General features: G+C 33.2%; 1 protein-coding gene and 1 non-coding gene across 3 annotated transcripts in view; both read right to left on the minus strand.

The window, feature by feature from the left end:
* Positions 1-17,425, minus strand: part of CSMD3 (CUB and Sushi multiple domains 3) — a 1,272,067-nt gene that overhangs the window by 339,581 nt on the left and 915,061 nt on the right. For both annotated transcript variants that reach the window (XM_008001392.3, XM_008001388.3), the window contains 2 exons: positions 5,898-6,089; positions 1,680-1,806 (listed from right to left, as the gene is read on the minus strand). In XM_008001392.3, the coding sequence (XP_007999583.2) occupies positions 1,680-1,806; positions 5,898-6,089 (319 nt within the window). The remainder of the gene's footprint in view (positions 1-1,679; positions 1,807-5,897; positions 6,090-17,425) is intronic.
* On the minus strand, positions 12,748-12,851 carry LOC119624982 (small nucleolar RNA U13). Its single transcript, XR_005241141.1, has one exon. It is a non-coding gene; the product is annotated as a small nucleolar RNA U13 (small nucleolar RNA).

The raw sequence follows: 17,425 nt of genomic DNA on the forward strand, positions 1-17,425 counted from the left end.
TGTTTACTTTAAACAAGGATTCAATTTTAAATAAAAAATAGAGCAAATGTGCATTGTGCCTTTTATTAGATATTCTTTTTTGCTATGTGATAAAAATGAATTATGTAAACAGCATATATTCTTAATATATTTTTCTTGAGAAGTATACTTTGTTTCTTTAAAATATTATTAAATACACTATTACATCACCTTTGCAAATTGTAGAAACTTCAGGCGTACATTCTTTCTTGTGTTCATGAATTTAACCAGGGCAGCAGCAGGGGACATTTATAGACAATCTTCTACATGTTAGACACTGTGCAAAATGCATTACATGTATTTTGTTTAATTGTTATAATGACCCAATGAAGTAGGAATAATTTTTATCTCGATTTCACAAATATGGTAAATGGAGTTTAGATAAATGAAATAATTGCCCAAAGAGTGGTATAATCACAAATTGAACTCAAGTTATCTGATTCTACAGTGCACACTTTTATCACTGTTCCATGTTAAATCTATTGTGTTTTATGTTTAATCTCGACAAAATTAGAATCGGGTACTTTTTGTGCTTGGTGCAAAATTTAGAAATCTAATTATATCAACATGCTCAACTCTACATACAATACATTTATGTTTGATACATGAATCATTACAGCTTTAAATTTGGGCTGCAATTTAATATCAAGCAATGTTTAATTTTTAGAAACTGCAGAATTCTCTTGAATTTATTACTTTCAAGTTTAATAATTCTAATATTTTTATAAAGCAAGGCATGACTTAGACTAAAGAAAAATAAACTGAGGATGATACAGTGTAGTATGTTTTGAGTTTGCACATTGCCTTGCAAAAGTAATGTACCAACTCATCCATCAATGCATAAGAGTGTACCACCTAGAAGCTTGTCTGAAGTTCCATTTTATATAAATAGAATTTATATTACTACTTTATGTAAGTATAATTCTCAAGTTTTAAAGTTATTGTTTGTTATTGAAAACACACTAAGTAGCTCATATGTCAAGGATGATTCTAGCCAAAGCTGCATAGTAAGGCTGGGACTGAGAGCCTGTGATAGCTATGAAAGTCAGACTGGTGTTGATTTCAGATAATGACTCTGTACTTATATCTAAAAGGCAGCAGCAATGTGAAGAACTCTGCAGAAAAGGGAAATCTAACATGATTACAGGGGCAGAGAGCAGGTGTTTCACAAATGTGTTTAGGGACAAGGACAACAGGAAATGGTATTCAGTCCCCTTCTATTCTTATTTCTCCTAATTGTTAATGAGGATGCACTAGGGTAATAATCTGCATAACTCTGTATATCAGTCAAAATGGGCCAGGAGTAGTGGCTCACACCTGTAATCCCAGCACTTTGGGAGGCAGGAGAATTGCTTGAGCTCAACATTCTGAGATCAGCCTGGTCAACATAGTAAGATCTCGTTTCTACAAAATACTTAAAAATTAGGCTAGCCTGGTAGCACATGACTGTATTCCCACCTACTGGGGAGGCTGGGGTGGGAAGATCATTTGAGCTAGGAGGAGCAGGTTGCAGTGAGCTACTGCCTTACAGTCTGGGTGACAGAGAGAGATTCTGCCTCAAGAAAAAAAAAAAAATGAAACAAATGGATATTAATTTTATATAGGGGTTGGTCAGGTACTTCAGATGCCCTAGTAATGCTGAGAAAATGTAATTCATTTACCTGACAATATTTCCAGGATCTACCTCAATCATCCACATGCAACGCAGATTATTGTCATATGGAAAAGGATAGCCAGGAGATAAGATTCTTCCTGATGATTCTCCTTTAAAACGACCTCCACATTCAGCTGATAAAAAATAATAAAAATTTAAGCCACAATTTAATGCCAATCTTTTCAAAACAATTACAAATTTCTCATGAGTGTACAAAAGAATACTGATTTCCTTTCTTTAAAGTATATATTTGTATAAACTTTTAAAGTATTAATTGAAGCAAGAATATATAATGCAATCAAGTAATAATAGAGTCTCAAGTTAGATCACAGAAAAGACAATAAAACAGAAACCTACTTATACAATTTAAAAAAAGACACACTCAAAATCTCTGAGATAGGATTCCAAACATTTTAAGATGTGTTGTTAAATAACGATAATTTTAAAAGGGAAACAGATGGCAAGTCGCTCACTGCTAGCGAATTGCAGGCTGAATAATTCATCATCTTTCTACCCCACCTTTGAGAAAAACTAATCTTTGCTGCAGTCCCTCAGGCCTTCTAAATTTCATTGTCCTTTTATTTCCCCTTTAAATCATTTTAAACCCTTTCCCTTTTACTCTCCCAAAAGTCAAAGTGCCATTTTTTATTAGATTCCTTACTTTAGTAAAATCTAGTTAGGTTTTGATTTAATATGGTCTCTAATTTTTATAAAAATTATGAAACTAAGAATGTAAGTATTATCATGCAATATAATTAAAATTTTATATTTCAGGGGATTCCTTCTCCATTTTAATACTGTTTAATACTATTGTGATAACTAGAGTGATTTTACATCAGTGAACAACCTAGAAAGAGTCTCTGTACTAGAAAAGAGAGAACTAAGTATTTTGGTTAGCATATTGCTCTACATCTTTAAACCCTAGAAAAAAGGAAAACACTGTGGAATGCTTTATACATTTGAGTCTTTGGTGATACTGCTTGTTATTAGGCACTTGTGTATGAGAAACCTCCCCTTATGGCCTTCCCAGCTGTTTGTCAGAGTTTTTAACACAAGTTACTCCATTTTGATTCTGACAACTTTCCTATTATCTTAGATTAAATAACTGAATTAAACTTTTTATTTTTGGTTATAATTATTATTAATATTATTAGACCAAAGAAGGTCAAAGCAGGAAAATTTTAGCATTTGAAAGAGACCTAATAATACTAGAATCTAATGGCTCAAATTTGTAGGCTGCATATATGTTAACTTGTTTCAAAAATTTTAGATACTATATTGCACCACACTGTGATGGATAGTTTTATGTGTCAACTTGACTGGGCTATTAGCGCCAGTTACTTAATTAAATACTTATCTAGGTATGAAGCTATTTTATAGATATGGATAACATCTACACTCAGTTGACTTGTAGGCCTCATTCAATAAATTTGAAGACCTTAAGAGCACAATTAAGTTTCCTGGGGGGAAAAAAAAAGAAATTCTTTCTCAAAGTTTCAGCAACTCCTGTCTCAGTTTCTAAGCTATTAACTTGCCCTACGGATTTTGGACTTATCAGCCCCCATCATTGCATGATTCAGTTCCTTAAATTAAATAAAGTTCTATAGATAGATAGATGGATAGGGAAGATGGAGAGAGAAAAAAAGAGAGAGACAGAGACAGAGAGAAAGAGAGATATCCTATTGGTGCTGTTTCTCTGGAGAACCCTGACTGATATATTCATGGAGGGCTAAGGGAATATTATCTTTTATTGCAACATTAATTTAATCTAACTCATAATAACACCCTCGGGAGATTTTTAAATTAAAAAAGATATTAGTATTTAAGATGTTATCACCATTTATGATTTTTCATTTTTTTTCTAACAAAAATCCTGTTGGACAATCTGTAAACATAATTGTATTAATTCATTTTTCATCATTTATTTATGATTTATCACTATTTGGGACATACATTTAATTTAAGAACAGAATTGATACTTGTTCTTCTAGATTAATTTATAGTCAATTGTAGTATATTGTACTATATTGCATCCTGAACTTAAATATAGCTGTTTCCCCCCAAATTTCTTTGTTGTGAAATATTACCTGGCATTTTGACCTCAAAAGAGCCAGTATCATATGCTGTAGTACTGGAGTTCATATTCTGAGTAAAACTTACGTTTGCAGAATAAAATGAAATACGGTGTTTAAAGAAGAGATACAGGTTAAATCCTTCCAGCTACGGTGCATCAAAAACTAATTTTTGTTTGATCAACGAATAAGCTTCAGAAATATAATTACCTACAAATAATCCAAATAATTAAGAAAAGTTTCCTTATTTGACTGAGGCTAAGACATAGCTGTAGTAGATATTTAAGGTTAATGAGCACAGGATATTATAACCATAGGCCAAGTGTTAAAGCTATTAATCACTGCCAGTAGAGAACACCATCTAAAATAGAATTTCATCTTCGGTTATCATCAAATTATTCAGTATCACTCAACATGTGTCCAACTGTTTATAGCTGCTAAATTTATTTGATCATCTATCATTAGAATTTTATTTAAAAAGATCGATTACCCTACCCATGAAATCTTGCACAATATCAAGTCAAAATGTTTTGATTTCGAGTACTCGTAAACATAAAATGCATTGATTTGTTGCAAACATAATTAAAACCTTCTGGTCTCAGACTAAATGTCCTTCCATTTGTATAAAGTCTTTCCAAAAAGTAGAGAATGTCTTCAACTTGATTCAACACATGTAAAAAAATATATATATATACATTTAATATATTTGTTTGTGGTTTTAATTTTAAAAATAGCATGGCCAGTCAATATTTATGTTTATGGTATTGTGCTTTTAAACTCTTAATGCTTTTCTGAACATATTTCATAATCACATCAGAGAGAATTAATCAGTAGTACATTTTTCTCATAACCAATGCCAATGGGCTGATTATTGATCATACTCCAGGTTTTGGCAATTTAATTTGATTATTATTTTAGGTATCACCCTCACAATCTGTCCAAAATTCAGATGCCGTCTGAAAAGAAAGAACTGTGATTGCATTTTAGTTAAATAAAAACATGTTTGTTTTCTGCATGAATCAATGTTTTAATAAACCAACAGAGGTCTCATAGCATCAAAAGTACTACACAATTAGTTACAAGGCCTATAATAACTAGAATTTCATATTTTCTATTTGTATTCTAGCAAGTTTTATGGCAATTCCTATGTTGACCATATCAAAAAAAAATGATAGAAATATTCTACTTTTGTCAAAAGGTTCAGATCTTAAAAGGTAAGTCAAATTGCACATTAAATATGTGCGGTTTTTTGTATATCAATTATACCTCAATATATCAATTATACCTCAATACAACTGCTAAAAATAAAAGATTTGAGTCAATTTTATCCATGTAGGCCTGACACAGAATGGATTTCTGCCTCTATAAATGCCATCAAAAAAGAAAAGCTGAAGAATCACTGCATATTTGTTCCCCGCTGGAGAGTTAGTGTTTTGGTACAAAGTTGTTTTCCTTTGTTGTCCTAGTATTCCAATCTCACACCTATTTGGTCTTTGGAGCAGAAAAGAAAAAAGAGAAAAAGAGAGGTCTCTATCCACACCTGTCAATATTTGTCTATCTACCTTCCCGCCTACCCATCTATGCATTAACTAATCTGCAAGATGGTAGGAATAAAACGGTACCCCAGCTATGCAAAGAAGACAGAAAATGATCGTTCTTTAGCTTCATAAAGGCAATATATCTTATGTTACTCTCACATTCCTTTTCCTATTGAAATTGGTTGTTATGCTGTACATGCATGAGAAAAGAGAATAGGTTACTGTTTTCTCTAATCCACCTTGATTCCACAATGTGTAATAATTTTGTAAATTAAAAATCTGGCCAATGCAACTCAATAAATGTGAGTGATTAAAATTCTTAACATTTTAGTAACGAGTTCAATTTTATGTCGAGGTAGCAGAAATAAAATGACTTCGAAGAGACCATATTGTCCCCCACGAACTATAAGATTATGGGAGGAATAATGAATAAAGTTATGAAAAGTATCTTTTCATTTTCCATTAATTTTCTTTTGACAAATTGAAGCTATGAGTTCATTAATTTCCTGATATAAAGTGTTAGTTGTAGGAGAACAGAGAGAATTTCTTAAAAATGCAAAAATTTGATAAAGTTTTCACAGAAATATTCAGTGAAAATCTATGAGAGTATCCTACCAATACAGGAAGGCAGAGGGTAGTCCCATGCCCTTCTCTCCCCTGTCATGCACTTGAGAAGGCTACTTCCGTGGAGAGTGTAGCCTGGATTGCATCCATAAATGATGGTGCTACCAGCAAAGTGGCCTTGGTCACTGATCTTGTATCCAAATTGTGGAATGCCAGGATCTTCACAGTGTGAGAGTTCAAAACCTGGGAGAAAAATATAAATTGATTAAAGGCAAAATTTAGGAGGAGAATTTAAATCTATACAAATCATCCCTTTCCTTTATTATTTTTGATGATTACATACTTATTCCTAGTCATATTACCTATCATACAACAACCACACAGACCTTTTTTTCTTGAAAATTAAAATTTGTTGTGTTTTTGAAGTTTATCAGTGATACCCCATAGTCTATATAATTACATGGCTTGTGGTATTAAGCTTCCTGTCTGTTTCAAGTGATTTAGAATTGATAGTAGATTCTGAGTGATACTATGATATAAGAAGTGTATATTTGTCCTTTATCCTTGATTCCTGGCACAGAGCTCCTAAAACTCTTGGAATTTCTTGAGTGATAAGGGTGAGAGTACAGTTTTTGCTATTTATAATAAGTCATCCATACCTGAGTTTCTAAAATGAAGTTCTTCCTGGAGGATGGGGGCTGATCGCCAGAGAAACCCACCATATGATTAGAAAGTTGTGTTGGAACTTTTCATAGCCAGGTCATATTCATACATCTCCATGGAGGGGAGAAGAACTGAAGGTTGAGTCAATTACTGAGGATCAATGATTTAATCAATTATGCCTATGTAATAAAATATCCGTAACAATCTTAGACAGAGGTGTTCTAAGAGTTTTCAGATTCATGAACACCTCCATGTGCTAGAAGGGTGATATACCCCAAATCCCCACTCCATGGGGACAGAAGCTCCTGCACTTGGGACACTTCTGGACCTCAGCTATATACCTCTTCCTTTGGTAGCTCTCCGTTTGTATCCTTTATAATAAACCAATAAAGGTAAGTAAGTGTTTCCCTGAGTTTTGTGAGTATTCTAGCAAATTATCATACTCAAGGAGGAAGTTATGGGAATCCCCAGTTTATAGCTGATCAGTCAGCAATACAAGAGGCCCAGATTTTCAGTTAGCACCTGAAGTGTTGACATTCTTGTGGGATTGAGCCCCTAAACTGTGGGGTCTACACTAACTGCAAGTAGTGTTAGAATTGAATTGAATTACCAGACATCAAGTTGGTTTCAAGGGTTGGCTCTCAGAATAGTACACCCCAAAGTATGCACTTTGGCATGTTGAGTGCTTTGAATGAAAAGAGATTAGAAGACCTCAGAAGCAATGTCTTTCTGACCTTCTGCACTCCTGCCCCTTGTCCCTTTCTCTCTCCCAAAGCTAGTCATACAAGCCAGAATTCTTCTTCTCCAAGGCGAATCATAAAAACTAGAAAACCTCTCCCCCAAAGTGAACCACAGAACCTAGAAAGGTCACTTTCTTCCTTCTCTCTTGAAAACCCTCATTCCATAGGGATCCTGCCCCATACCCTGGAAAGGAAAGCTACATAAAGAGGTCAAGAAGAATTTGAATAAATAGGCTTACTGGGTTTCCCCTTCTCAATCTATTACTGACAGATTATATCTTTTATGACCAGTTACATTTCTATATACCTGTCCATTCATCACTGAACCACAGCATACAAACAGACAGTTTTACAGGGTTCTTTAGGTCTTTATTTCTAAAGGCTCCCATGTCATAGAAAACCACAATTCAATAAATTTGTTATGCTTTTCTCTTGTTAACTTATCTGTTGTTATAGGAATATCAGCATGACACGTATGAGGGTGACCAAAGGCATCACAGCTTTCTATCTCTATACCAGAGAGCTGGATAATTGGTTAGTGTGAGGAAGAAACACACATATATGGTGTCAGAAGGGTTGTGAGCAGAGAATTGGGTTTTGCATCACTGATCAACATAACTACTAAGATCATATCATCAAAATTTTAAAATTAAGACAAAATATGTGAAATAATAACTAGCCAAGTAACAAATATGTCAATTGCAAATATAACCAGACTGCTTTAGTTGTATAACCTTAGAAGAAAGTAAATACTCTCCTATTTAAAATATACTTTATTGAGCTAATATACTAATCAGCTTGATGAACTCTAAATTTTTACATTCTACTTTCTCCAGAAAAAGCATAATTCTTAGAAATTCTCACAGGAAAAAAAAAATAGAAAAAAATAGAGGCTTCCCACATGTTGTCATTCTGAGATGTAGAGATAATATTTTTGTTTTTCTACAGGGTTGGGGCTTTCTGAATGAATTTGCTAAAAACTGAGATCCTGGGCTAACAGCAACACTTGAGAAGTTAATTTACAACTGTATGAATAGTGAGAAAACTCCAGAGAAATTTACTTAACTGTGAGGAAGGTTTGTGTTTACATTTCAATGAAGAATGAGGCCCAGAAATTTACAGAAATCTCTAGGTTATAAAAGTTGGAGACATGGGAGATTAATATGTCCCTTAGATAGGTACATTTACATTACAAAAGGTTAGAGTAAAAATGCCTGATCCTTTCCATATAGTCTCCAAGGAGCATACTTTTTTCTCCCACCTTCCAGGAGAGGAGAGGGAGAAAGCAGCATAAGAAACTCATTTATTTTTCTTCCTTTATCTATGAAGTCCCTAGCCACTTCTGTAGATTTGTTCATTAGGTATTCATCGTGTTGCCACAGGAGTAAGGACTGGGTAAAAGGAGAGCTGACACAGACATCATCATCATCATTATATTACTTAATAAGAATCTATCTTCATCCTGAATATCTCATTTGCATATTCAAGGTAAAATTAATAAAGGTGAATGCTAAAAACCCCAACAGTCACAACACAACATGATTAAGATTCTGAAGGAACTAGAAAAGGACACTTCAAAAGATAAACCAAACCCGGTATGAATAAATCAAAATCTAAGCTGCCCTAGCTATATAGTTTCTTCTGTTTTTAATATTTTACAAAATATAAAAATGCAGGGTAAATGATGTCATAAATGCACCAAGGACAATTAGGTGAAAACTTATATCAGTTACAACTTCTGAGATTAGAAAACCTTTAAGAATATTCTAGATAGTTTTATGAATGAGGAAAATCACTTAAGACAAAAATGTTGGAGAAAAAACTTTCTTGTGTCCTAAATTATATGGTGATCAAAAAGAGATCTACATCACTTTTATAGACATAGATTCTTGACCAAATTAATCTAGATTTGAATTAGAAAGCAAAAAAGTGTATATTAGCTCACTTGTGTTAAATCACTAATTTGCATCATTTACTTTCTAGATTGTCACAACATAAAGTCACAAGAATTGTATAGTTCTAAGAACTAAGTTTATCCTATTATTTCTGTGATTTGAGAGAAACATTATCTCTCAGACAATGTTAAGAGTCTTTCCTAGTCTCTGTTAAGGGGTCTTAGTCACTTCCTCCTCTGTTAAACCATAGAATTATTTGTGCATTTGAATTCATTTGCAATGATTTGTTTATTTTCCTTGTTTTCGTATAGTTGAAATTCTTTCCTTTTTTCCCTCTCCCTCTCACAGTACCTATCTAGCACAAATCCTGGCACAGGTTAGATGTTCAGTAATGCTCAATAATCTTCATGAGTGAATGTGGATTCTTAGACACAATTATTTCTAGGACACCACTGAAAAATAAAGCAATGCTGATAAGAAACTGGAATTTGAGAGATAATTTTTAAAAACAGTTTCAAGAATTTCCTGAATGTCTCAATTTATGACAGCCCCATCTGGGTGAACATGCAAATAGCTTCAGACATAGCCATAAAGAGGTTAGCAGTCATTAACTGAAATCATGACATATATAATCAAATGTAAAGAAAAAACAGTCAACCAGGTCAATCTCTCAAACACAGAAGAAACAGCAGAAGTAGTAACTTTAAAATTTCAGGACATATTACTTTGCATGGATCTGCATACTTAATACTACATTTAAAATGTCTTTGCTTAAAAACTACAAGTTTGCATTTCTTCTAGCAGACATAATATTCAGTTTATCATTCAAGATGCAATGTATTTCGAGTTTTACCATATATCATTTCTCAAAATAAAAATGGAAATTAAGCTCTGTTTTCAAGGTTTATTGCCAAATTCATCCTTCCTTAAATCTTGAATTTTCTGTAAATGTGGTTGTGAATTGCTGGTGATGAGGTAAAATGAATACATTCTTTGAACATTAAGATAATTTATAATATTTTGCATTATAGCTGAAAATGCACATGGACAATAGTATCTAAGCTACAAAGCACAACATAATTTAGTTCAAATTGGTGGAATTATTGTTGCTTATTCATAAATATGCAGAAATGTCTTATCTTTATGGAAACATTCAGCTGCTAGTCTTTTCATTGAAAAACTCAAATACTTGAAACTGACAATTAAATAAAGATGTGTATGAAAAATCATATGTGTTATAAATATTCACCACTGCTTGTGAAATTTTATACTCTGATGAAATTAAAATTTCTAGAACACAAATGAACTGATAATCCTCATTACCTAGATCTTTTTGATTTTCTGAATACCTTAAACTGAGATTTCATTCCTTTCCTGCCACCATGTAGCATATGTCTCCAAAGGTATCTAATTTATTTGTAAGTTATTATTTGAAATCTACAAAAAAGGATAACAACAAATTCATCTACTAGCTCTATCAGATTCTATTTTTGTATCATAGTTGTGTCAGATTCATATCAATGTTAATTCAGATTAATATTCAGATTATCATTCATATTAATTCATCTTCACATTATTATTACAAAAGAAGTTAAAGATTCTTTTGTATTCTTCCCCAGTCTCTTTCTGCTTTTTCCCCACTGAGAGCTAGCAAATATTCTAATTGAGTTTATTATTCTTGCACATATATTTTTATTACATATCTATACATCGATGAGCAACATACAGTGTTTTGCAAATGTTCACACATTTTATAAATAATATAATGGTTTTAAAAATTCTGTGGCTTCATATTTATTGCCCGATACTGCATTTTATCTTTATAATTATATACCCATGCATGTGCATGCACGCGCGCACACACACGCACACACACGCACACATTTTATTTATTTTAACTACTCTGTGGTATTCCATTGGTGACATATTCCCAAACTAATTTATTTTGCAGCATTTATATTCCTTCCAATTTTTTACTGCTATGAAAATGCTATACTTTTATGTCTCCTTTTGCACATGTACACGTGTTTTTATAGGGCATGCACCATTTAAAGACCTGAAGTTCATTTTGTCCTCAAGATTCAACCAATATCTCCTAATCCATTAGTTAACTTCTGTCTTGGCTTACTAAAAGATACATAGTAAAATTTTGATCTCAATATAATTGCTTTCAATTTGTTTCTGAATAACTATGTGTTCATATAATGTCATACCTTACTAGCAAAACACTACCAGTAATACAAATAATTTACATCATTTAAAAATAAAAGTGACATGTGAAAATTCATTTTTAAATGTAATAAAATATATTTTATGTAAAAAGACTTTTACTTGTTCTTTTAAAAAAATTCAGTTAAAATATAAATATATATTTTATAAGTTAAATTTCAGAGTATTTAATGGTCAATGAAGATATGTTAGTTTTATGCGTCAATAGTAAATACTTTCAAATTGCTATATAAAAAAGAAATAGATTGTTAAAAAGGAAATTGGGAAAGTATGTTAGCTAAATACGTTAGAGAAATATGCTTGCCGAAACCATATATGTTAATAAAAGTTGATATAATGCAAGGAGACAAATGAATATTACATTATTCTGCAATAATTTTAATCTCTATAGCATTGTTGGTGAACTAAATTCACAATATTAGGCAGAATAATTTTTGGGAACTATATTTAATATTTGGTGATTAAATTCCATTTTGGCCATAAGTCTTGCAAGAAAACATCCTATTTTAAAATTCTTTATATTTAAATGAAGAGGTATTTAAAGCAGAATGTCAACTTTACCACCTCAAAATTCACAAACAGGAAATACTTCAAGATAACAAACAACAGCTGTGATAATCCTTTGTGATTGAGACATAATAAAGAATATTAAGGGAATAAAGAAAAAAAATGCTGAAGAACAGTTACACTTTTTCTCATTAATAGAACTAATAAAAACATATTTGATACACCATGTATTTCTCAGTAATCAAACTATTAAAAAATCAAACTTTGAAGCTACAACTTTAGAAGAATGCTTTAAGAAGATAATCCCTTCTAGTTTTCAGTTTATGGAAGTTAAGTATTTAAGCAAAAAAGCTTGTGGAAATTATTACTATGCATTTCCGATTGCTTTCAGGAGTTAAGATAAAAGATTCTTTTTAAAAAAAATGGTGGATGCTTTTAGTACTACATATAAAGCTCTTACTAGAAAATATGTTACTGACAGACTGTCCTAAATTTTAATCTGTTAAACATAAACTAGTAAGTAATATTAAATGTGCTAAGTTTGTATCTTGTACATCATATATTTGTACCACATTCTAGGTTGGTGACGTTCATCTTTGACTGAATATTAAGTTGGTCAAAACCAATCAGTATTTGGCATTTGGCCTAAATGTATAGTTGATGTAATCTAAATATATCCAGAAATTGAATTTTATTAGATATTGCCAAATTACTCTTCTAGGTGACTACCAATTTACATTCCCCAAGTTTATAAGTTTCAATTTCTGCAAATTGTCATAAGTACTTGGTGTTGTACAGCTTTCTAATTTTTATTTACTCTGCGACGGTGTCACTTGGGTTTCCATTTGCATTTCTTTCCTCTTTTCATGTCCGATGGGCAATGTGCAGATATTGTAACAAGGTTCGAGGAAGGCACATCTCACACAAGTGTGAAAACCTAATCATCACACTTATAAATTAAAAAAAAGAATTTTTCATTTCTTAATACCTATCAAGTTAAGCATTTTTTATTCTACTGAACTCCCTCTGCTGTGAAATTTGTTTTAGTCCATGGTTTTCTTTTAGGCCTTTTTTTTTTTCTTATTGATTTCTGGATTTTTTTTCTAGAGAGTGTATGTTTTCCATTATATAAATACCTCCTTTTCAAATGTTTCACCTTTGTTTACAGTGTCCCTTTCTATAGGGACACTGTAAATTTTCTTTTTTCTTTTCCTTCTTCCTTTCCTTTCTTCTTCCCTTCCTTCTTCCTGTCCTTCTTCCCTTCGTTCTCCCCTCCCCTCCCCTCCCCTCTTCTCTCCTCTCCTTTCCTTTCCTTTCCATTCTGTTCCGTTCCTTTTTTTCCCCCAAGATTTGGTCAGGACAACAGAAGCCACTTATGTACTGTGTGTAGCTAAGATTCAAAACAAGAAATTTGAGGCCTTGATGATTTTGGAAATGCAAAGGGTGTAAAAATCAGAAGACCGCTGCTGGCTTTCAGGAAACTCAGCAGTTCAGGGAAGCTGCTGCCACATACAACCAACTGCCAGCAACACACTCCTGCCTGTAGCTGCTGGTGGAAAATAATGGCTTCTCCATCAATCTCACCTTTCAGCTCTCACAGGTCTGTCTTTAATTGGCAGAATCTAAGCAGAGATATTTGTTGGCAGAAGAATCTGAAAAATGTAGTTGCCAGATTTTTGGTTTCTACACTTCAAGGAGTGCTTAGGTCAGAAATGCTACTCATTATTGATGAATTTTTGCTTGTGTATCTTATTTCAGAAATCTTCTACCTTAAAGACACAGCTTTTCTAGGTCATACTTTTATTTTCTAAACATTTTAAAGTTTTGATATTTACATTTTAGGTCTTCAACTTGTCAGAAATTAATTTTATGTAACGTGTAAATTAGTAGGTCCTTAGATATGTAAGTTTAAATTTACTAAACTTCTATGATGCAAAGGCTATGAAAATGATACTTTTATTATTCTAGTATGAAGAAATTTAATATTGTCTATGTAAATGACAGTTAATTAATAAACTTTTCTTTAGTATTTCAGTTAGAATACTTTGGACTATATCATGCAGCATTGATCAATGCTTCCCTTATCACCTAATTTATTTTGGTATTTTAAAAATATAAGAAATGTCAAACATATCTGCTAACTGATTTATAGGACATAGAACCACATGGGGTGGCTTTATTGCTCCCTTGCAATTTACTTATTTTTTACTTTCATTTGCATTAGATGAGTTATATAGTAAGAATAAGGGTAGAGTTAATAAGTCATCTGATAATTTTTTATGATTTACATTGCCAACAACAAACCGGTAACTAAATTAAAGAGTAATTTGTTGTATATTCACAAGGCTAGTATGCAAGAAAAAGCATCACAAATTAGTTAATGCCCATCTTTAATTTGAATATAAAATTTGAAATGGCCATGCTTCATGTAGATTATTAAATGATTTCAAGCAACAAAACTGGAAGGCTGTGAACAATCAAATATATTTACAGTTTTCTCTTGGGATAATGAACTTTTCTCCAGTGGGATTTTTTGTAAATTAAATGTGCAGAGGAGATAACAAGAAAACATCTGAGCCCAGAGTACTGCCTAATGGCTGGGCAACATGCATATTTAGCAGGTCAGCTTTTGATAAGACAATAGTATAATCCATCAATAAGGTGCAATTTAGCTCTGTAAATAGATGGCTGTTAAAAATACTCAATTACTTTTTACAAAATAAAAGTAGGATAACTACACGTAAACAGGGCTAAAAGAATCTGTAATGAAGTAATCTTCAACAAGTAGCGTTTAGAGACTTCATGAACAATATGAATGATAGCAGGACTAAGTCTTTCCCTGATAGTAAACGTAACGAACATGAAAACATTCAGATTCTCAAGAATAAAATGACAAAAGTTTCTATGGGAAGAATTGCACTAATATTATTTCTCTCTTTTTTTATTTTTTATTTTTTACATTTACATAGACAGTTTTTAAAATACATTAAATCTTTAAAACTTCAAATATAAAGAACCAAATCTTGAGTTCAGAGCTAGTATAGCATAGTGGTTAGAAACATGGATTCTAGAGGCAGAGACTCTCAGTTCAGTTTCCATGTCTGTACTTGTTAGCTATGTGACCTTGGCTGAGGAAGGTAACTTTGCCATGCTTTTTATTTCCTCATTTTCTCCCTGGAAATAATAATATTATCTGCCTCTTTGGGATACCTTGCTTCTGGTAGGTGGTAGATAAATGGTAGGTGTTATTATTTGTAACTTTTATATTGAACATTATGATAATGACCAAAGTATCTACGTGCCTTTTAAATAAAATCCAAGCCTGTACTATACTCCACCTCACCTCTGATGATATAGGAGTTAAGAAATTATTTAGACAGATAGTGGGGGTATGGGAGTTCTTAGTAAGTTTTTCCTTTTAATGAAAAGCAGCCACCAAGTCATTTTCTTTTCTTTTCTTTTTTTAAAATTATACTTTATGTTCTAGGGTACATGTGCACAACGTGCAGGTTTGTTATATGTGTATACATGTGCCATGTTGGTGTGCTGCACGCATTAACTCATCATTTACATTAGATATATCTCCCAATGCTATCCCTCCCACCTCCCCACACCCGACAACAGGCCCGGTGTGTGATGTTCCCCTTCCTGTGTCCAAGTGTTCTCATTGTTCAGTTCCCACCTATGAGTGACAACATGCGGTGTTTGGTTTTTCTGTCCTTATTATAGTTTGCTCAGAATGATGGCTTCCAGCTGCATCCATGTCTCTACAAAGGACATTAACTCATCCTTTTTCTGGCTGCATAGTATTCCATGGTGTATATGTGCCAGATTTTCTTAATCCATTCTGTCATTGATGGACATTTGGGTTGGTTCCAAGTCTTTACTATTGTGAATAGTGCCACAATAAACATACGTGTGCATGTGTCTTTATAGCAGCATGAGTTATAATCCTTTGGGTATATATCGAGTAATGGGATGGCTGGGTCATATGGTATTTCTAGATCCTTGAGGAATCACCACACTGTCTTCCACAATGGTTGAACTAGTTTACAGCCCCACCAACAGTGTAAAAGTGTTCCTATTTCTCCACATCCTCTCCAGCACCTGTTGTTTCCTGACTTTTTAATGATTGCCATTCTAACCGGTGTGAGATGGTATCTCATTGTGGTTTTGATTTGCATTTCTCCGATGGCTAGTGATGATGAGCATTTTTTCATGTGTCTGTTGGCTGCATAAATGTCTTCTTTTGAGAATTGCCTGTTCATATCCTTTGCCCACTTTTTGATGGGGTTGTTTGATTTTTTCTTGTAAATTTGTTTGAGTTCTTTGTAGGTTCTGGATATTAGCCCTTTGTCAGATGAGTAGATTGCAAATATTTTCTCCCATTCTGTAGGTTGCCTGTTCCCTCTGCTGGTAGTTTCTTTTGCTTGTGCAGAAGCTCTTTAGTTTAATCCGATTCCATTTGTCAATTCTGGTTTTTGTTGCCATTGCTTTTGGTGTTTCAGACATGAGTCCTTGTCCATGCCTATGTCCTGAATGGTATTGCCTAGGTTTTCTTCTAGGGTTTTTATGGTTTTAGATCTAACATTTAAGTCTCTAATACATCTTGAATTAATTTTTGTCATTTTCTTTTCTAACAGAGCAGCTTCTAAAATCAAGCTGCAAACATAGACAAGCAAGTTGGACACTTACATGGTGAATGCTGTCAGTTGTGCCAATAGAAAAAGGCTACTTGGGACTAGGCATGTTCAAAATGGTGGCTCCTTCTTCTCTTCTCTTTGCCAGCCATGCATACAGTAAGGAGAAGGCAACATGGTGCAGGCCAGGCAAAGATTCCATTTGCAAAATAAGATTAGGATGAGGCAGCCAGCTTCTGGTGTGTTATGTAAATATCATACCTGGTTCAACTAATCTTTGGGCCCTATGAAAATCAGACACCACCTCATAAGCCTGTCTATAAAATCTGGTGTACTCCGCTGTGGGCTGGAAGTCCCATTTGGGAACCCCTCTCTCTCACAAGAAAGAGAGCTGTTCTCCTTGCTCTTTCTTTTGGCTATTAAACCTCAGCTCCTAAACCCACTTCTTGTGTCCTTGACCTCGATTCCCTTATCATGAGATGACGAACCCCGGTTATTTGCTACTGCTAGTTTCCAACTTTATCTCTCATTTTGTCTCATTCTCCTTGCTCATTTAGCTACAGCCATAGAACTCAAGCTCAGGCTTCTTTTAGGCCTTTGTACTTGCTACTCCCTCCAACTAGAACCCTTTGCCTGTATGTGGTTATTCTTTCTTATCACTTAGGTATGAACTCAGATAACATCTGATCTAAGATGTAGTCTGAACAAATTAGCTAAGTGGTCTCATCTGTACTATCTATCCCATTGCCCTGTTTTAAATTACTTCTAAATGTAGTTCTCTTACCTTTTGTTCATAATTTTATGTCTTGTCCCACTAAAAAGTTACTTTCTTATGGGAAGGAACTTTCTCTTATTAATTATTCTCTATATTCTCAATATATAATATTCCACTGGGAAAAGACAAA

The sequence above is a fragment of the Chlorocebus sabaeus genome, chromosome 8 (genome assembly GCF_047675955.1).
Source record: "Chlorocebus sabaeus isolate Y175 chromosome 8, mChlSab1.0.hap1, whole genome shotgun sequence".
NCBI lineage: Eukaryota > Metazoa > Chordata > Mammalia > Primates > Cercopithecidae > Chlorocebus > Chlorocebus sabaeus.